We start from the raw sequence: 22,091 nt of genomic DNA, 5'->3' as shown, positions 1-22,091 counted from the left end.
AGCGATGCTAATCATTTAATATACAGCTCTGACGTAGACGTAGCATTACGACTGCAGTGACCTCCACCGTGATCTTTCAAGGTGTTAAACGGTGTTATGATCGAGGGGTTAAGGCAGGCAGACAGGCGTGTGTGTGTGTGTGTGTGTGTGTGTGTGTGTGTGTGTGTGTGTGTGTGTGTGTGTGTGTGTGTGTGTGTGTGTGTGTGTGTGTGTGTGTGTGTGTGTGTGTGTGTGTGTGTGTGTGTGTGTGTGTGTGAGACTGCGAGAACGGAGGCGTGTCCTGTGAAGCGTATCCACACAGCCAGAGCACAACCTGCCATCACACAGCGGGATGAGAAATATAATGAAAAATATAATGAAATGTCAAAAGAGCTTGTGGGATGTTTGGGTAATGTTAGCGCCTCTCCACCTGACGGCTGCTCGGGCCCACGGTGACAACATCTGAAACGGGATGGGAAGCAGCAGTTTTCTCCGTAGCAGAAATCCATCAGAAGCACCACATGCTGTTTGACTGGATCGGTGTTTCTCAACTCTGCCTCTTCAGCACGAAGCTACACTGTTACTACATTCATCAGGTTGTGGCTTCGGACAAGAGCACCTGATTACACTGATCACTGACGGGAAGATGAGTCGTTTAATTATAGGTGCGGCAGGGATGAAATAAACGCGTGGAGGTGAAGAAAGAACCGTCGTTAGTGTGTTGACCTGTTAAGAGTCAGAGTGTCTACAGCTGGTGTCCTTAAAGGTCTCATTAAGACCAAACGCTGTTTGAACCTGAGATATAATTCATCAGTCAATCAATCAATCAATCAATCACATCAAATCAATCAATCAATCACATCAAATCAGTAGGAATGTCTAGACATTTACCTGTTTAGTGGGCGTGTCAGCGTGGTTGTTAGGGGTGGGGTCGCTGCAGTCGGAGGCGGTCTCAGACTCAGAGTGACGGAGGCTGGCCCTCTTCTTCTTGATGAGGTCAGCATCACGGTTGTAGGAGAAGCCCAGCTTGTGGGAGGAGGGAGACGAGGCCCCTACAGAGGCTCCTTGCCATGTAGGTGACCCTGAATCTATGGCCCCGTTGTCCGGGGCTCCATCTCTCATCCCTTCCTGCTCCCTCGTCTCCCTCTCCGTCCCTTTCTCCATCCCTCTCTCCGTCTCCCTCTCCACCCCTCTCTCTGTCCCTCTCTCCGTCCCTCTCTCCATCCCTCTCTCCATCCCTCTCTCCATCCCTCTCTCAGTCTCCCTCTCCGGCCCCCTCTCCGTCTCCCTCTCCGTCCCTCTCTCAGTCTCCCTCTCCGTCTCCCTCTCCGTCCCTCTCTCCATCCCTCTCTCCATCCCTCTCTCCATCCCCCTCTCCGGCCCCCTCTCCATCCCTCTCTCCGTCCTCAGCGGGAGCTGGCTCAGGCCCAGGGTGACTGCCTTCAGGGGTAGTTGTAGTTGACGACGATCGTCTCCCAGAGGTGTGGTGGCAAGGGAGCGGGCGCGGCTCTGGGGTGGGAGGACTCTGTGGCGGTGGGGGGGGTAGAGCCGCGGGGCAATGGGAGGGGGGGCGAGCTGGGAGAGGAGGGGGACACCCCAAAGTCAGGGAGGGAGAAAGATACAGTCTCACTCTTCCTCACCACCTCCATCTCCTCCTCCTCTTTCCCCACGGCTCCATTCGTGGCGCTAGCGCAGTTAGCTCCGATGCTAACGTCCCCACTGGATCCAGTGGTCTGGGCATTAGCGTCACTGACGTTTAGCTCAGCATAGAACTTGTCCTGGCCGATGGAGGCGTTGGTGTCTGTCTCGAAGTCTCCCACCTTTAATGACAAGAATAATAATAACATTTTAATTTAGTTGTATAACTCTTTCTCACAAACCCCCCCAACCAACTAATATGAGTTTCGCTGGGACACAGCAAGTCAAACATCCTCCCCCAGGCTGGGAACTAGTTGTTGAAAGGCACTGAATCAAAATAAATAAAGACATCCTGATGACCTCACACGGGGACATTTACTCAGGAGAACCTGATGACCTCACACGGGGACATTTACTCAGGAGAACCTCATGACCTCACACGGGGACATTTACTCAGGAGAACCTGATGACCTCACACGGGGACATTTGCTTAGGGGTCCCTGATGACATCACACGGGGACATTTGCTCAGAGACCCCGATGACCTCACATGGGGACATTTACCCAGGAGAACCTCATGACCTCACACGGGGACATTTGCTTAGGGATCCCTGATGACCTCACACGGGGACATTTGCTCAGAGACCCTGATGACCTCACATGGGGACATTTGCTCAGGAGACCCTGATGACCTCACATGGAGGACTTTTGCTCAGAGACCCTGATGACCTCACACGGGGACTTTTGCTCAGAGACCCTGATGACCTCACACGGGGACATTTGCTCAGAGACCCTGATGACCTCACACGGGGACATTTGCTCAGGAGACCCTGATGATCTCACACGGGGACATTTGCTCAAGGGACCCTGATGACCTCACACGGGGACATTTGCTCAGGAGAACCTGATGACCTCACACGGGGACATTTGCTCAGAGGACCCTGATGACCTCACACGGGGACATTTGCTCAGGGGACCCTGATGACCTCACACGGAGACATTTTCTCATTTCTTCTCTTTGACAACAGAACTTAGAAAAAAGCAGTTTCCCCATAGAGTATAGAAACAGTGGTGCTGGAGATGAATACGAGGTTTAACAGGAGAAGTGGCCCCATAGTATGTATTACTACAGAACATCAACAGACCCACCTTGTATGTATTAGTACAGAACATCAACAGACCCACCTTGTATTAGTACAGAACATCAACAGACCCACCTTGTATGTATTACTACACAACATCAACAGACCCACCTTGTATGTATTACTACACAACATCAACAGACCCACCTTGTATTACTACACAACATCAACAGACCCACCTTGTATGTATTACTACACAACATCAACAGACCCACCTTGTATTACTACACAACATCAACAGACCCACCTTGTATGTATTACTACAGAACATCAACAGACCCACCTTGTATGTATTACTACAGAACATCAACAGACCCACCTTGTATTAGTACACAACATCAACAGACCCACCTTGTATGTATTACTACACAACATCAACAGACCCACCTTGTATGTATACAGAACATCAACAGACCCACCTTGTATGTATTAGTACAGAACATCAACAGACCCACCTTGTATTACTACAGAACATCAACAGACCCACCTTGTATTACTACAGAACATCAACAGACCCACCTTGTATGTATTACTACACAACATCAACAGACCCACCTTGTATGTATTACTACAGAACATCAACAGACCCACCTTGTATGTATTAGTACAGAACATCAACAGACCCACCTTGTATTACTACAGAACATCAACAGACCCACCTTGTATGTATACAGAACATCAACAGACCCACCTTGTATGTATTACTACACAACATCAACAGACCCACCTTGTATGTATTACTACACAACATCAACAGACCCACCTTGTATGTATTAGTACAGAACATCAACAGACCCACCTTGTATGTATTAGTACAGAACATCAACAGACCCACCTTGTATGTACAGAACATCAACAGACCCACCTTGTATTAGTACAGAACATCAACAGACCCACCTTGTATGTATACAGAACATCAACAGACCCACCTTGTATTAGTACACAACATCAACAGACCCACCTTGTATGTATACACAACATCAACAGACCCACCTTGTATTAGTACACAACATCAACAGACCCACCTTGTATGTATTACTACACAACATCAACAGACCCACCTTGTATGTATTAGTACAGAACATCAACAGACCCACCTTGTATGTATACAGAACATCAATAGACCCACCTTGTATGTATACACAACATCAACAGACCCACCTTGTATGTATACACAACATCAACAGACCCACCTTGTATGTGCTGCGGCTGCTGTTGGCTTCTATCTGCACCACGTTGAGTTCCTCTCCACTGAAGTGGGCTCTGATCTGGTAGAGGTACGTCATGACGGTTAGTTTGTCAGGGATGGCCAGCAGAACCATGTCAGATGGCTCCAACAGACGACTGATGCCCAGGTTGGCAAAAACATCATACGCCTGCGCAGACACACAGGGTGAGACACATCTCATTACTACACCAAACCAGCCATCACCAAACTAAACCACTTACACAGGAACACATCTCATTACTACACCAAACCAGCCATCACCAAACTAAACCACTTACACAGGAACACATCTCATTACTGCACCAAACCAGCCATTACCAAACTAAACCACTAACACAGGAACACATCTCATTACTACACCAAACCAGCCATCACCAAACTAAACCACTTACACAGGAACACATCTCATTACTACACCAAACCAGCCATCACCAAACTAAACCACTTACACAGGAACACACATAGTAATTACTACACCAAACCAGCCATCACCAAACACCATGTCCCCTGTATTAACACCATGTCCCCCCATGTCCCCTGTATTAACACCATGTCCCCTGTATTAACACCATGTCCCCTGTATTATCACCATGTCCCCTGTATTAACACCATGTCCCCTGTAGTAACACCATGTCCCCTGTATTAACACCATGTCCCCTGTATTAACACCATGTCCCCTGTATTAACACCATGTCCCCCCATGTCCCCTGTAGTAACACCATGTCCCCTGTATTAACACCATGTCCCCTGTATAAACACCATGTCCCCTGTATTAACACCATGTCCCCTGTATTAACACCATGTCCCCTGTAGTAACACCATGTCCCCTGTAGTAACACCATGTCCCCTGTATTAACACCATGTCCCCTGTATAAACACCATGTCCCCTGTATTAACACCATGTCCCCTGTAGTAACACCATGTCCCCTGTAGTAACACCATGTCCCCTGTATTAACACCATGTCCAACCATGTCCCCTGTATAAACACCATGTCCCCTGTATAAACACCATGTCCCCTGTATAAACACCATGTCCCCTGTATAAACACCATGTAATGATGTCCCCTGTATTAACACCATGTCCCCTGTATTAACACCATGTCCCCTGTATTAACACCATGTCCCCTGTATTAACACCATGTCCCCTGTATTAACACCATGTCCCCCCATGTCCCCTGTATTAACACCATGTCCCCCCATGTCCCCTGTATTAACACCATGCCCCCTGTATTAACACCATGTCCCCTGTATTAACACCATGTCCCCCCATGTCCCCTGTATTAACACCATGTCCCCCCATGTCCCCTGTATTAACACCATGTCCCCTGTATTAACACCATGTCCCCTGTATTAACACCATGTCCCCCCATGTCCCCTGTATTAACACCATGTCCCCTGTATTAACACCATGTCCCCTGTATTAACACCATGTCCCCTGTATTAACACCATGTCCCCTGTATTAACACCATGTCCCCTGTATTAACACCATGTCCCCCCATGTCCCCTGTATTAACACCATGTCCCCCCATGTCCCCTGTATTAACACCATGTCCCCTGTATTAACACCATGTCCCCTGTATTAACACCATGTCCCCCCATGTCCCCTGTATAAACACCATGCCCCCTGTATTAACACCATGTCCCCTGTATAAACACCATGTCCCCTGTAGTAACACCATGTCCCCTGTATAAACACCATGTCCCCTGTAGTAACACCATGTCCCCTGTAGTAACACCATGTCCCCTGTATTAACACCATGCCCCCTGTATTAACACCATGTCCCCTGTAGTAACACCATGTCCCCTGTATTAACACCATGTCCCCTGTAGTAACACCATGTCCCCTGTATAAACACCATGTCCCCTGTATAAACACCATGTCCCCTGTAGTAACACCATGTCCCCTGTATTAACACCATGTCCCCTGTATTAACACCATGCCCCCTGTATTAACACCATGTCCCCTGTATTAACACCATGTCCCCTGTAGTAACACCATGTCCCCTGTAGTAACACCATGTCCTCTGTATTAACACCATGTCCCCCCATGTCCCCTGTATAAACACCATGTCCCCCATATTAACACCATGTCCCCTGTATTAACACCATGTCCCCCCATGTCCCCTGTATAAACACCATGTCCCCTGTATTAACACCATGTCCCCTGTATAAACACCATGTCCCCTGTATAAACACCATGTCCCCTGTATTAACACCATGCCCACCCCCCATGTCCCCTGTATTAACACCATGTTCCCTGTATTAACACCATGTCCCTTGTATTAACACCATGTCCCCTGTATTAACACCATGTCCCCTGTATTAACACCATGTCCCCCCATGTCCCCTGTATTAACACCATGTCCCCTGTATTAACACCATGTCCCCCCATGTCCCCTGTATTAACACCATGTCCCCTGTATAAACACCATGTCCCCTGTATAAACACCATGTCCCCTGTATAAACACCATGTCCCCTGTATAAACACCATGTCCCCTGTATTAACACCATGTCCCCTGTATTAACACCATGTCCCCTGTATTAACACCATGTCCCCCCATGTCCCCTGTATTAACACCATGTCCCCCCATGTCCCCTGTATTAACACCATGTCCCCTGTATTAACACCATGTCCCCTGTATTAACACCATGTCCCCTGTAGTAACACCATGTCCCCTGTATTAACACCCTGTCCCCTGTATGAACACCATGTCCCCTGTAGTAACACCATGTCCCCTGTAGTAACACCATGTCCCCTGTAGTAACACCATGTCCCCTGTATTAACACCCTGTCCCCTGTATGAACACCCTGTCCCCTGTATTAACACCATGTCCCCTGTATAAACACCATGTCCCCTGTATTAACACCATGTCCCCTGTATTAACACCATGTCCCCTGTATAAACACCATGCCCCCTGTATAAACACCATGTCCCCTGTATTAACACCTTGTCCCCTGCATTAACACCATGTCCCCTGTATTAACACCATGCCCCCTGTATAAACACCATGTCCCCTGTATTAACACCATGTCCCCTGCATTAACACCATGTCCCCTGTATTAACACCATGTCCCCTGCATTAACACCATGTCCCCTGCATTAACACCACGTCCCCTGTATTAACACCATGTCCCCTGTATTAACACCATGTCCCCCCATGTCCCCTGTATAAACACCATGTCCCCTGTATAAACACCATGTCCCCTGTATAAACACCATGTCCCCTGTATTAGAGGGGGTGGGGGTGTCATCCCCCTCTTCAAAGGGGGAGACACCCTGGACCCAAACTGTTACAGACCTATATCCATCCTGCCCTGCCTATCTAAGGTCTTCGAAAGCCAAGTCAACAAACAGGTCACTGACCATCTCGAATCCCACCGTACCTTCTCCGCTGTGCAATCTGGTTTCCGAGCCGGTCACGGGTGCACCTCAGCCACATTCAAGGTACTAAACAATATCATAACCGCCATCGATAAAAGACAGTACTGTGCAGCCGTCTTCATCGACCTCGCCAAGGCTTTCGACTCTGTCAATCACCATATTCTTATCGGCAGACTCAACAGCCTCGGTTTTTCGGATGACTGCCTTGCCTGGTTCACCAATTACTTTGCAGACAGAGTTCAGTGTGTCAAATCGGAGGGCATGCTGTCCGGTCCTCTGGCAGTCTCTATGGGGGTGCCACAGGGTTCAATTCTCGGGCCGACTCTTTTCTCTGTGTATATCAATGATGTTGCTCTTGCTGCGGGCGATTCCCTGATCCACCTCTACGCAGACGACACCATTCTATATACTTTCGGCCCGTCATTGGACACTGTGCTATCTAACCTCCAAACGAGCTTCAATGCCATACAGCACTCCTTCCGTGGCCTCCAACTGCTCTTAAACGCGAGTAAAACCAAATGCATGCTTTTCAACCGATTGCTGCCTGCACCCGCATGCCCGACTAGCATCACCACCCTGGATGGTTCCGACCTTGAATATGTGGACATCTATAAGTACCTAGGTGTCTGGCTAGACTGCAAACTCTCCTTCCAGACCCACATCAAACATCTCCAATCGAAAATCAAATCAAGTGTCGGCTTTCTATTCCGCAACAAAGCCTCCTTCACTCACGCTGCCAAGCTTACCCTAGTAAAACTGACTATCCTACCGAGCCTCGACTTCGGCGATGTCATCTACAAAATAGCTTCCAACACTCTACTCAGCAAACTGGATGCAGTCTATCACAGTGCCATCCGTTTTGTTACTAAAGCACCTTATACCACCCACCACTGCGACTTGTATGCTCTAGTCGGCTGGCCCTCACTACATATTCATCGCCAGACCCACTGGCTCCAGGTCATCTACAAGTCCATGCTAGGTAAAGCTCCGCCTTATCTCAGTTCACTGGTCACGATGGCAACACCCATCCGTAGCACGCGCTCCAGCAGGTGTATCTCACTGATCATCCCTAAAGCCAACACATCATTTGGCCGCCTTTCGTTCCAGTACTCTGCTGCCTGTGACTGGAACGAATTGCAAAAATCGCTGAAGTTGGAGACTTTTATCTCCCTCACCAACTTCAAACATCAGCTATCCGAGCAGCTAACCGATCGCTGCAGCTGTACATAGTCTATGGGAAAATAGCCCACCCATTTTCACCTACCTCATTCCCATACTGTTTTTTATACTGTTTTTATTTATTTATTTTTCTGCTCTTTTGCACACCAATATCTCTACCTGTATATGGCCATCTGATCATTTATCACTCCAGTGTTAATCTGCAAAACTGTATTATTCGCCTACCTCCTCATGCCTTTTGCACACATTGTATATAGACTGCCCATTTTTTCTACTGTGTTATTGACTTGTTAATTGTTTATTCCATGTGTAACTCTGTGTTGTCTGTTCACACTGCTATGCTTTATCTTGGCCAGGTCGCAGTTGCAAATGAGAACTTGTTCTCAACTAGCCTACCTGGTTAAATAAAGGTGAAATAAAATAAATAAAAAAATTAACACCATGTCCCCTGTATTAACACCATGTCCCCTGTATAAACACCATGTCCCCTGTAGTAACACCATGTCCCCTGTAGTAACACCATGTCCCCTGTATTATCACCATGTCCCCTGTATTAACACCATCAGCTAAGGTTGGTGCTAGCCCACGTTACAATGTGCACGTGTGAACACTCACTTAGCCTGGGCTAAAATATCCCTCAGCCCAAGAGAGGCTCGTAAGAGTGTGTGCAACGCCATCATCAAGGCAAAGGGTGGCTTTGAAGAGTGTACAATATATTTAGATTTGTTTAACACTTTTGAGGTTACTACATGATTCCATATGTGTTATTTCATAGTGTTGATGTCTTGACTATTATGTAGAAAATAGTAAAAATAAAGAAAAACCCTTGAATTAGTAGGTGTGTCCAAACTTTTGACTGGTACTGCACATCACAATAACCTTAAGTAAATGTGTGTGTGTGTGTGTGTGTGTGTGTGTGTGTGTGTGTGTGTGTGTGTGTGTGTGTGTGTGTGTGTGTGTGTGTGTGTGTGTGTGTATCTGTGTGTGTGTGTGTGTGTGTGTGTGTGTGTGTATCTGTGTGTGTGTGTGTGTGTGTGTGTGTGTGTGTGTGTGTGTGTAACACTGCAGCCATGGCAGGAGACAGGTCATGTCAGGGATGGTTGTCTCTGATAAGAGAGGCAGATACCCTGAGACAGAGCGCTTAATCCTAGAGGGGTGTGTGTGTGTGTGTGTGTGTGTGTGTGTGTGTGTGTGTGTGTGTGTGTGTGTGTGTGTGTGTGTGTGTGTGTGTGTGTGTGTGTGTGTGTGTGTGTGTGTGTGTGTGTGTGTATCTGTGTGTGTGTGTGTGTGTGTGTGTGTGTGTGTGTGTGTGTGTGTGTGTGTGTGTGTGTGTGTGTGTGTGTGTGTGTGTGTGTGTGTGTGTGTGTGTGTGTGTGTGTGTGTGTGTGTGTCTGTATCTGTGTGTGTGTGTGTGTGTCTGTATCTGTGTGTGTGTGTGTGTGTGTGTGTGTGTGTGTGTGTGTGTGTGTGTGTGTGTGTGTGTGTGTGTGTGTGTGTGTGTGTGTGTGTGTGTGTGTGTGTGTGTGTGTGTGTGTGTTTCTTATCACCCTACATCAACCTGACCATGCTCTCCATCAGCTAGCGTGTAATTGGTCTGATTTAAGACTGATGAGAAAATACAGACCCTGATTATCAACCCCAATCCCCCTGTCACCTGATACACAGAGAGGGAGGGAGGGAGGGGAGAGAGAGACATGGAGACTGAGGGAAGGAGGGAGACAGAGGGAGGGAGGGGAGAGATGGAGACTGAGGGAGGGAGGGAGGGGAGAGAGAGAGATGGAGACAGAGAGGGAGGGAGGGAGGGAGGGAGGGGAGAGAGAGAGATGGAGACTGAGGGAGGGAGGGAGGGGAGGGAGAGAGATGGAGACAGAGAGGGAGGGAGGGGAGAGAGAGAGATGGAGACAGAGAGGGAGGGAGGGAGAGAGAGAGATGGAGACAGAGAGGGAGGGAGGGATGGAGAAAGAGGGATAGGGGAGAGAAGGAGAGAGAAACAGAGGGTGAGGGGAGAGAAGGAGAGAGAAACAGAGGGGGGGAGAGAAGGAGAGAGAAACAGAGGGGGGGAGGGGAGAGAAGGAGAGAGAAACAAAGGGGGGGCCTAGTAATCATTATCAGAACCAATGACAGGTGAATAAACAGATGAAGAAAACACCATCATCCCCTTTCCTCAAACACACACACACACACACACACACACACACACACACACACACACACACACACACACACACACACACACACACACACACACACACACACACACACACACACACACACACACACACACACACACATCACAGCTTGTATCTGGGCTGCTTGATATCGTCTATGTATTCCAACCTGTTGACAACCACAGTTTCCTTGTCAAACGCTCCATCTCCCTCTCTAACCCTCCCTCTCCCTCTCTAACCCTCCCTCTCCCTCTCTAACCCTCCCTCTCTAACCCTCCATCTCCCTCTCTAACCCTCCCTCTCCCTCTCTAACCCTCCCTCTCTAACCCTCCCTCTCTAACCCTCCCTCTCTAACCCTCCCTCTCCCTCTCTAACCCTCCCTCTCCCTCTCTAACCCTCCCTCTCCCTCTCTAACCCTCCCTCTCCCTCTCTAACCCTCCCTCTCCCTCTCCCTCTCTAACCCTCCCTCTCCCTCTCTAACCCTCCCTCTCCCTCTCTAACCCTCCCTCTCCCTCTCTAACCCTCCCTCTCCCTCTCTAACCCTCCCTCTCCCTCTCTAACCCTCTAACCCTCCCTCTCCCTCTCTAACCCTCCCTCTCCCTCTCCAACCCTCCCTTCTCCCTCTCTAACCCTCCCGCTCCCTCTCTAACCCTCCCTCTCCCTCTCTAACCCTCCCTCTCCCTCTCTAACCCTCCCTCTCCCTCTCCAACCCTCCCTCTCCCTCTCTAACCCTCCCTCTCCCTCTCTAACCCTCCATCTCCCTCTCTAACCCTCCCTCTCCCTCTCTAACCCTCCATCTCCCTCTCTAACCCTCCCTCTCTAACCCTCCATCTCCCTCTCTGACCCTCCATCTCCCTCTCTAACCCTCCCTCTCCCTCTCTAACCCTCCCTCTCCCTCTCTAACCCTCCATCTCCCTCTCTAACCCTCCCTCTCCTCTCTAACCCTCCCTCTCCCTCTCTAACCCTCCCTCTCCCTCTCCAACCCTCCCTCTCCCTCTCTAACCCTCCCTCTCCCTCTCTAACCCTCCATCTCCCTCTCTAACCCTCCCTCTCCCTCTCTAACCCTCCCTCTCTAACCCTCCCTCTCCCTCTCTAACCCTCCATCTCCCTCTCTAACCCTCCCTCTCTAACCCTCCCTCTCCCTCTCTAACCCTCCCTCTCCCTCTCTAACCCTCCCTCTCCCTCTCTAACCCTCCCTCTCCCTCTCTAACCCTCCCCCTCCCTCTCCCTCTCTAACCCTCCCTCTCCCTCTCTAACCCTCCCTCTCCCTCTCTAACCCTCCCTCTCCCTCTCTAACCCTCCCTCTCCCTCTCTAACCCTCCCTCTCTAACCCTCCCTCTCCCTCTCTAACCCTCCCTCTCCCTCTCTAACCCTCTCTAACCCTCCCTCTCCCTCTCCAACCCTCCCTTCTCCCTCTCTAACCCTCCCGCTCCCTCTCTAACCCTCCCTCTCCCTCTCTAACCCTCCCTCTCCCTCTCTAACCCTCCCTCTCCCTCTCCAACCCTCCCTCTCCCTCTCTAACCCTCCCTCTCCCTCTCTAACCCTCCATCTCCCTCTCTAACCCTCCCTCTCCCTCTCTAACCCTCCATCTCCCTCTCTAACCCTCCCTCTCTAACCCTCCATCTCCCTCTCTGACCCTCCATCTCCCTCTCTAACCCTCCATCTCCCTCTCTAACCCTCCCTCTCCCTCTCTAACCCTCCATCTCCCTCTCCCTCTCTAACCCTCCCTCTCCAACCCTCCATCTCCCTCTCTAACCCTCCCTCTCCCTCTCTAACCCTCCCTCTCCCTCTCTAACCCTCCATCTCCCTCTCTAACCCTCCCTCTCCCTCTCCAACCCTCCCTCTCCCTCTCTAACCCTCCATCTCCCTCTCTAACCCTCCATCTCCCTCTCTAACCCTCCCTCTCCCTCTCTAACCCTCCCTCTCCCTCTCTAACCCTCCCTCTCCAACCCTCCATCTCCCTCTCTAACCCTCCCTCTCCCTCTCTAACCCTCCATCTCCCTCTCTAACCCTCCCTCTCCCTCTCTAACCCTCCCTCTCCCTCTCTAACCCTCCCTCTCCCTCTCTAACGCTCCCTCTCCAACGCTCCCTCTCCCTCTCTAATGCTCCCTCTCCCTCTCTAACCCTCCCTCTCCCTCTCTAACTCTCCCTCTCTAACCCTCCCTCTCCCTCTCTAACCCTCCCTCTCCCTCTCCAACCCTCCCTCTCCCTCTCCAACCCTCCCTCTCCCTCTCTAACCCTCCCTCTCCCTCTCTAACCCTCCATCTCCCTCTCTAACCCTCCCTCTCCCTCTCTAACCCTCCCTCTCCCTCTCTAACCCTCCCTCTCCCTCTCTAACCCTCCCTCTCCCTCTCTAACCCTCCCTCTCCCTCTCTAACCCTCCCTCTCCCTCTCTAACGCTCCCTCTCCAACGCTCCCTCTCCCTCTCTAACCCTCCCTCTCCCTCTCTAACCCTCCCTCTCCCTCTCTAACCCTCCCTCTCCCTCTCTAACCCTCCCTCTCCCTCTCTAACGCTCCCTCTCCAACGCTCCCTCTCCCTCTCTAATGCTCCCTCTCCCTCTCTAACGCTCCCTCTCAATTCAATTCAATTCAATTCAAGGGCTTTATTGGCATGGGAAACATGTGTTAACATTGCCAAAGCAAGTGAGGTAGACAACATACAAAGTGAATATATAAAGTGAAAAACAACAAAAATTAACAGTAAACATTACACATACAGAAGTTTAAAAACAGTAAAGACATTACAAATGTCATATTATATATATATATATGTATATATATATACACAATGTACAAATAGTTAAAGGACACAAGATAAAATAAATAAGCATAAATATGGGTTGTATTTACACTCCCTCTCCAACGCTCCCTCTCCCTCTAACGCTCCCCCTCTCTCGCTCTCTAACGCTCCTTCTCACTTTCTCTCTCTCCTTTACTCTCTCACACAGAAGGGTGAAGTAGGGGAGGATTAAGAGGAGTAGAAAGAGGAGAGGGCTGGAATGAGGTGGAGGAGAAGGGAATGGCCTGATCAAGAGAGGGCTGTTTCTCAACTTCCAGTTAATTATAATGTTGTAGGGGTCTTTCTCTCTCCTTTTCTTCCCTCCTTCCCTTTGCTGGGGCCTGGTTGCTGAACAATGGATGGAGAGATGCATATCCTGGCATGGGGAGAGGCAGAGGCAGGGAGGGATGTAGAGGGGAGGTGTGTGAGTCAGTGGAGTACAGGAGAGAGAAGAAAAGCCAAGAAGAAAGAGAGGAGTTTGGTGTTACACGGTCCTGTTTCCCCCTCCGCCCCTCTCTCCTTCCTTAGAGAGACAGAGACACAGAGAGAGAGAGAGAGAGAGAGAGAGAGAGAGAGAGAGAGAGAGAGAGAGAGAGAGAGAGAGAGAGAGAGAGAGAGAGAGAGAGAGAGACAGAGAGAGACAGAGAGACAGAGAGAGAGAGAGAGAGAGAGAGAGAGAGAGAGAGAGAGAGAGAGAGAGAGAGAGAGAGAGAGAGAGAGAGAGAGAGAGAGAGAGAGAGAGAGAGAGAGAGAGAGAGAGAGAGAGACAGAGAGAGAGACAGAGAGAGAGAGAGAGAGACAGAGAGAGAGAGAGAGACAGAGAGAGAGAGAGAGACAGAGAGAGAGAGAGAGAAACAGAGAGAGAGACAGAGAGAGAGAGAGAAACAGAGAGAGAGAGAGAGAGAGACAGAGAGAGAGAGACAGAGAGAGAGAGAGAAACAGAGAGAGAGACAGAGAGAGAGAGAGAGAGAGAGAGAGAGAGAGACAGAGAGAGAGACAGAGAGAGAGAGACAGAGAGAGAGAGACAGAGAGAGAGAGAGAAACAGAGAGAGAGACAGAGAGAGAAACAGAGAGAGAGAGAGAGAGACAGAGAGACAGAGAGAGAGACAGAGAGAGAGAGACAGAGAGAGAGAGAGAAACAGAGAGAGAGACAGAGAGAGAGACAGAGAGAGAGAGAGAGACAGAGAGAGACAGAGAGAGAGACAGAGAGAGAGACAGAAGGAAATAAAGGGAAACTAAGAGGGCTGATTTGGTTTCTAACACCTATTCAGGGGAGCAAAGTGTGTTGGCTTTGTTCCCTCCTCACTGAAGTCTAATCTGAAAGAGAGGGACAAGCTCACCACTCAATACAACTGAAAGAAAGAAAGAAAGAAAGAAAGAAAGAAAGGAGGGAGAGAGAGAGAGTAGAGATGTGAGGAGGGGGGGAAGGGAGGAGGTCTTGTATTTCTGGGGTTTTGTTTCAGATTGGGGCGATTGAGAAATCCTGCAACCATTCTGTACTCCACTGCAGGCACGCAGTGTGTAATTTACCTAGAGTGCAGCAGGGTTCCCCAACTGGAGGCCCGCGGGTGTTTTTATTAGTCCCCCCAAGTTTTCTAGGCAAAAATAAAAAATATATATATATTTTTTTAAATGTACATGTTCATTGTTGAACATAGAAGACAACGAACACCAGGAAATAAATAGTCTCCAAGTGATTTACATTTCGGACCTCTGATCCCAAGTATTCCCACGTATGACAGAGAGACGTGATCATATCGCCTACAAATGTTAGCAAGATTTGAAATTATGATTTAGTCAAATATGACATCTGTTTAGGGCTTCTTGCAGTCTACAACTGATTTGTAATTATGTTCTGACCCTGGCCCCTGGTGTACAGTATAGATCAATAAGGACGTTAAATCTAGTTGATGACCTCTGGTGTACAGTATAGATCAATAAGGACGTTGAATCTAGTTGATGACCCCTGGTGTACAGTATTGATCAATAAGGACGTTAAATCTAGTTGATGACCCCTGGTGTACAGTATAGATCAATAAGGACGTTAAAAGAGAGGAGAGAGACGGAGAAAGACACAGAGGGTGAAGAGAGCAGAATAGAGGGGGAAAGTCAAAATGGAGAAGAAGAGAGTCAAAACCATTTATTTCTATCTGTTAGACAAGACACCCTCCCCCTCTTGCTTCTCCCCTCTTTCTCCTCTCCCTCTCTCTCCTCCCCCTCTTTCTCCTCCCCCTCTTTCTCCTCCCCCTCTCTCTCCTCCCCCTCTTTCTCCTCCCCCTCTCTCTCCTCTCCCTCTCTCTCCTCCCCCTCTTTCTCCTCTCCTTCTCTCCTCCCCTTCTTTCTCCTCCTCCTCTTTCTCCTCCCCCTCTTTCTCCTTCCCCTAATTCTCCTTCCCCTAATTCTCCTTCCCCTAATTCTCCTCCCCCTCTTGCCCCCCCTCTTTCTTCTCCCCCTCTTTCTCCTCCTCACCTTCTTTCTCCTCCCCTCTTTCTCCTCCCCCTCTTTCTCCTCCCCCTCTTTCTCCTCCCCCTCTTTCTCCTCCCCCTCTTTCTCCTCCCCCTCTTTCTCCTCCCCCTTCTTGTGTAGGAAGCGATTGCACAGTGCAGTAACCCCGGAGACAGACAGACCATTGAAATATGACTGATAAGGACAATCAATAACAGGAGAATATTTGTTTTTTTTATCATTATGGCCTTTGAAAAGACCCATCAATGAATTTACACACTGCGATGTGTGTGTGTGTGTGTGTGTGTGTGTGTGTGTGTGTGTGTGTGTGTGTGTGTGTGTGTGTGTGTGTGTGTGTGTGTAATGAGAAAAAGCAGAAGTAATTCCCCATGATATCTGATATGAAGCAGTGTGCTGCTGAGGGAGGACCAGGTTAGGGCGCCCTGAGCACACGGATCATTCCCAACGACGAAGAGAGGACGAACGATTGGAGTTCAAATCCCTCTTTGTATTCTATACAAATGACAACTGTGATTCTAAAATCAGAAAGATCAGAAAATATTCTGTTTTATTGTGATTCACATGGTGCTGTAGGTACCAGGTGGCCATTTGACCTGGTGCTCTATGCTGTGTTGATGTAGCTACATTACCTCTACTTCTCTCTCTCTTGTTGGTGAAGCTACATTACCTCTACTTCTCTCTCTCTTGTTGGTGAAGCTACATTACCTCTCTCTATCTCGCTCTTGTTGATGTAGCTACATTACATCTACTTCTCTCTCTCTTGTTGGTGAAGCTACATTACCTCTCTCTATCTCGCTCTTGTTGATGTAGCTACATTACATCTACTTCTCTCTCTTCTTGTTGGTGTAGCTACATTACCGCTCTCTTCCTGTTGCTGTAGCTACATTACCTATCTACTTATCTTTTCTTGTTTATGTATCTACATTACCTCTCTCGTTGATGTTGCTACATTACCTCTTTATTTCTCACTCCTCTTGTTGATGTAGCTACATTACCCATCTCTCTTGTTGATATAGCTAAATTACCTCTACTTCTTTCTCTTGTTGATGAAGCTACATTAACTCTACTTCTCTCTTGTTGGTGTATCTACATTACCTCTACTTCTCACGCCTCTTGTTGATGTAGCTACATGACCCCGCTCTACTCTTGTTGATGTAGCTACATTACCTCTCTCTACTCTTGTTGATGTAGCTACATTACCTCTCTTATTGACGTAGCTACATTACATCTCTCTACATCTCTCTCCTCTGTTGATGTAGATACATTACCTCGCTCTACCTCTCTTCTCTTGTTGATGTTGCTCCATTACCTCTCTCGTTGATGTTGCTACATGACCTCTCATTCTCTCTCTTCTTCTTGATGTAGCTACATTACCTCTCTCTCTTGTTGATGTAGCTACATTACCTCTCATTCTCTCTCTTCTTGATGTCGCTACATTACCTCGCTCTACCTCTCTTCTCTTGTTGATGTAGCTACATTACCTCTACTTCTCACACCTCTTGTCAATTTAGTTACATTACCCAATCTACTCTTGTTGATATAGCTACATTACCTCTCTCTTATTGATGTAGCTACATTACCTCTCTACACCTCTCCTCTTGTTGATGTAGCTACATTACCTCGCTCTACCTCTCTTCTCTTGTTGATGTAGCTACATTACCTCTCTCTACTCTTGTTGATGTAGCTACATTACCTCTCTTATTGACGTAGCTACATTACATCTCTCTACATCTCTCTCCTCTGTTGATGTAGATACATTACCTCGCTCTACCTCTCTTCTCTTGTTGATGTTGCTCCATTACCTCTCTCGTTGATGTTGCTACATGACCTCTCGTTCTCTCTCTTCTTCTTGATGTAGCTACATTACCTCTCTCTCTTGTTGATGTAGCTACATTACCTCTCATTCTCTCTCTTCTTGATGTCGCTACATTACCTCGCTCTACCTCTCTTCTCTTGTTGATGTAGCTACATTACCTCTACTTCTCACACCTCTTGTCAATTTAGTTACATTACCCAATCTACTCTTGTTGATATAGCTACATTACCTCTCTTTATTGATGTAGCTACATTACCTCTCTACACCTCTCCTCTTGTTGATGTAGCTACATTACCTCGCTCTACCTCTCTTCTCTTGTTGATGTAGCTACATTACCTCTCTCTACTCTTGTTGATGTAGCTACATTACCTCTCTTATTGACGTAGCTACATTACATCTCTCTACATCTCTCTCCTCTGTTGATGTAGATACATTACCTCGCTCTACCTCTCTTCTCTTGTTGATGTTGCTCCATTACCTCTCTCGTTGATGTTGCTACATGACCTCTCATTCTCTCTCTTCTTCTTGATGTAGCTACATTACCTCTCTCTCTTGTTGATGTAGCTACATTACCTCTCATTCTCTCTCTTCTTGATGTCGCTACATTACCTCGCTCTACCTCTCTTCTCTTGTTGATGTAGCTACATTACCTCTACTTCTCACACCTCTTGTCAATTTAGTTACATTACCCAATCTACTCTTGTTGATATAGCTACATTACCTCTCTCTTATTGATGTAGCTACATTACCTCTCTACACCTCTCCTCTTGTTGATGTAGCTACATTACCTCGCTCTACCTCTCTTCTCTTGTTGATGTAGCTACATTACCTCTCTCTACTCTTGTTGATGTAGCTACATTACCTCTCTTATTGACGTAGCTACATTACATCTCTCTACATCTCTCTCCTCTGTTGATGTAGATACATTACCTCGCTCTACCTCTCTTCTCTTGTTGATGTTGCTCCATTACCTCTCTCGTTGATGTTGCTACATGACCTCTCATTCTCTCTCTTCTTCTTGATGTAGCTACATTACCTCTCTCTCTTGTTGATGTAGCTACATTACCTCTCATTCTCTCTCTTCTTGATGTCGCTACATTACCTCGCTCTACCTCTCTTCTCTTGTTGATGTAGCTACATTACCTCTACTTCTCACACCTCTTGTCAATTTAGTTACATTACCCAATCTACTCTTGTTGATATAGCTACATTACCTCTCTCTTATTGATGTAGCTACATTACCTCTCTACACCTCTCCTCTTGTTGATGTAGCTACATTACCTCGCTCTACCTCTCTTCTCTTGTTGATGTAGCTACATTACCTCTCTCTACTCTTGTTGATGTAGCTACATTACCTCTCTTATTGACGTAGCTACATTACATCTCTCTACATCTCTCTCCTCTGTTGATGTAGATACATTACCTCGCTCTACCTCTCTTCTCTTGTTGATGTTGCTCCATTACCGCTCTCGTTGATGTTGCTACATGACCTCTCATTCTCTCTCTTCTTCTTGATGTAGCTACATTACCTCTCTCTCTTGTTGATGTAGCTACATTACCTCTCATTCTCTCTCTTCTTGATGTCGATACATTACCTTGCTCTACCTCTCTTCTCTTGTTGATGTAGCTACATTACCTCTACTTCTCACACCTCTTGTCAATTTAGTTACATTACCCAATCTACTCTTGTTGATATAGCTACATTACCTCTCTCTTATTGATGTAGCTACATTACCTCTCTACACCTCTCCTCTTGTTGATGTAGCTACATTACCTCGCTCTACCTCTCTTCTCTTGTTGATGTAGCTACATTACCTCTCTCTATTTCGCACTCCTCTTGTTGATGTAGCTACATTACCTCTCATTCTCTCTCTTCTTCTTGATGTAGCTACACTACCTCTCTCTCTTGTTGATGTAGCTACATTACCTCTCTCCTCTTGTTGATGTGACTACATTACCTCTCTCCTCTTGATGTCACCACATTACCTCTCTCATCTTGTTGATGTGACTACATTACCTCTCTCTTGTTGATGTGACTACATTACCTCTCTCTTGTTGATGTGACTACATTACCTGTCTCCTCTTGTTGATGTGACTACATTACCTCTCCCCTCTTGTTGATGTGACTACATTACCTCTCTCTTGTTGATGTGACTACATTACCTCTCTCTTGTTGATGTGACTATATTACATCTCTCTTGTTGAAGTGACTACATTACCTCTCTCCTCTTGTTGAAGTGACTACATTACCTCTCTCCTCTTGTTGATGTGACTACATTACCTCTCTCCTCTTGATGGTGTGACTACATTACCTCTCTCCTCTTGTTGATGTGACTACATTACCTCTCTCCTCTTGATGCCACTACATTACCTCTCTCCTCTTGTTGTTGTGACTACATTACCTCTCTCCTCTTGATGTCACTACATTACCTCTCTCATCTTGATGCCACTGCATTACCTCTCTCCTCTTGTTGATGTGACTACATTACCTCTCTCCTCTTGTTGGTGTGACTACAATACCTCACTCCTCTTGTTGTGACTACATTACCTCTCTCCTCTTGTTGTGACTGCATTACATCTCTCCTCTTGTTGTGACTGCATTACCTCTCTCTTGTTGTGACTACATTACCTATCTCCTCTTGTTGGGACTACATTACCTATCTCCTCTTGTTGTGACTACATTACCTATCTCCTCTTGTTGTGACTGCATTACCTCTCTCTTGTTGTGACTACATTACCTATCTCTTGTTGTGACTACATTACCTCTCTACGTCTCACACCTCTTTCTCTTTCTACTCACCCTATCAGAAGTGTGGTAAGGTTTTTGGGACCAGGGAGAGTGTGTGTGTGTGTGTGTGTGTGTGTGTGTGTGTGTGTGTGTGTGTGTGTGTGTGTGTGTGTGTGTGTGTGTGTGTGTGTGTGTGTGTGTGTGTGTGTGTGTGTGTGTGTGTGTGAAAGCCTATTTGTCAGGCCCCGTCTCGCAGCAAATTCCTCAATGGGTTGAGAGGAGGAGAGGAGAGGAGAGGAGGAGAGGAGGAGAGGAGGAACGAGAGAAGGGTTGAATGAAAGAAGGAAGAGAGCTGTAAACAGGATTACATCATTGCAAGGCCTGGTCCATGAAACCACACACACCTAACATGTGTCCTCACCCACACAGGCATTTAACACGCATCACACACACACAACACACACACGGCAGGTTGTCTATTTATGACACTATACCTCTCAGATGTGACTTTCCCTCTACCCCTCCACCCCCTAACCCTCCACCACATACCCTCTACCCCCCAACCCTCCACCCCTCCACCCCTAACCCTCCACCACATACCCTCTACACCCCCAACCCTCCACCCCTCCACCCCCTAACCCTCCACCACATACCCTCTACCCCCCCAACCCTCCACCACATACCCTCTACTCCTCTGCCCCATACCCCTCTACCCCATATCCTCTAACCCTCCGCCCATATCCTCTACCTCTCCAACCCTCTACACCTCCACCCCATACCCTCCACCTCATACCCTCTACCTCGCCAACCCTCCACCCCATACCCTCTACCTCGCCAACCCTCCACCTCATACCCTCTACCTCGCCAACCCTCCACCCCATACCCTCTACCTCGCCAACACTCCACCCCATACCCTCTACGTTATTCCTCTACAGGACCAGTAACGGTGTTATTCCTCTACAGGACCAGTAACGGTGTTATTCCTCTACAGGACCAGGAATGGTGTTATTGCTCTACAGCACCAGTAATGGTGTTATTCCACAACAGGACAGTAATGGTGTTATTCCACTACTGGACAGTAATGGTGTTATTCCTCTACAGGACCAGTAATGGTGTTATTCCTCTACAGGACCAGTAATGGTGGTATTCCTCTACAGCACCAGTAATGGTGTTATTCCTCTACAGGACCAGTAATGGTGTTATTCCTCTACAGGACCAGTAATGGTGTTATTCCTATACAGGACCAGTAATGGTGTTATTCCACTACTGGACAGTAATGGTGTTATTCCTCTACAGGACCAGTAATGGTGTTATTCCTCTACAGGACCAGTAATGGCGTTATTCCACTACAGGACCAGTAATGGTGTTATTCCTCTACAGCACCAGTAATGGTGTTATTCCACTACAGGACCAGTAATGGTGTTATTCCACTACAGGACCAGTAATGGTGTTATTCCTCTACAGTACCAGTAATGGTGTTATTCCACTACAGGACCAGTAATGGAGTTATTCCACTACAGGACCAGTAATGGTGTTATTCCACTACAGGACCAGTAATGGTGTTATTCCACTACAGGACCAGTA

At 47.7% G+C, this 22,091-nt stretch overlaps 1 protein-coding gene across 1 annotated transcript in view; it reads right to left on the bottom strand.

The window, feature by feature from the left end:
- Positions 1-1,421: 1,421 nt before the first annotated feature.
- The window catches only part of LOC124020996 (EH domain-binding protein 1-like), a 26,530-nt gene continuing 5,860 nt past the window's right edge, over positions 1,422-22,091 (bottom strand). The window contains exons 3-4 of the mRNA XM_046336311.1: positions 3,952-4,134; positions 1,422-1,799 (exon numbers count right to left, since the gene is read on the bottom strand). Coding sequence (XP_046192267.1) covers positions 1,422-1,799; positions 3,952-4,080 — 507 coding nt within the window. The 5' untranslated portion in view covers positions 4,081-4,134. The remainder of the gene's footprint in view (positions 1,800-3,951; positions 4,135-22,091) is intronic.

This window comes from Oncorhynchus gorbuscha, unplaced genomic scaffold (genome assembly GCF_021184085.1).
Source record: "Oncorhynchus gorbuscha isolate QuinsamMale2020 ecotype Even-year unplaced genomic scaffold, OgorEven_v1.0 Un_scaffold_1015, whole genome shotgun sequence".
Lineage (NCBI taxonomy): Eukaryota > Metazoa > Chordata > Actinopteri > Salmoniformes > Salmonidae > Oncorhynchus > Oncorhynchus gorbuscha.
Note: the sequence above shows the minus strand (reverse complement) of the source record. Positions and strands in the feature narration are given on the sequence as shown.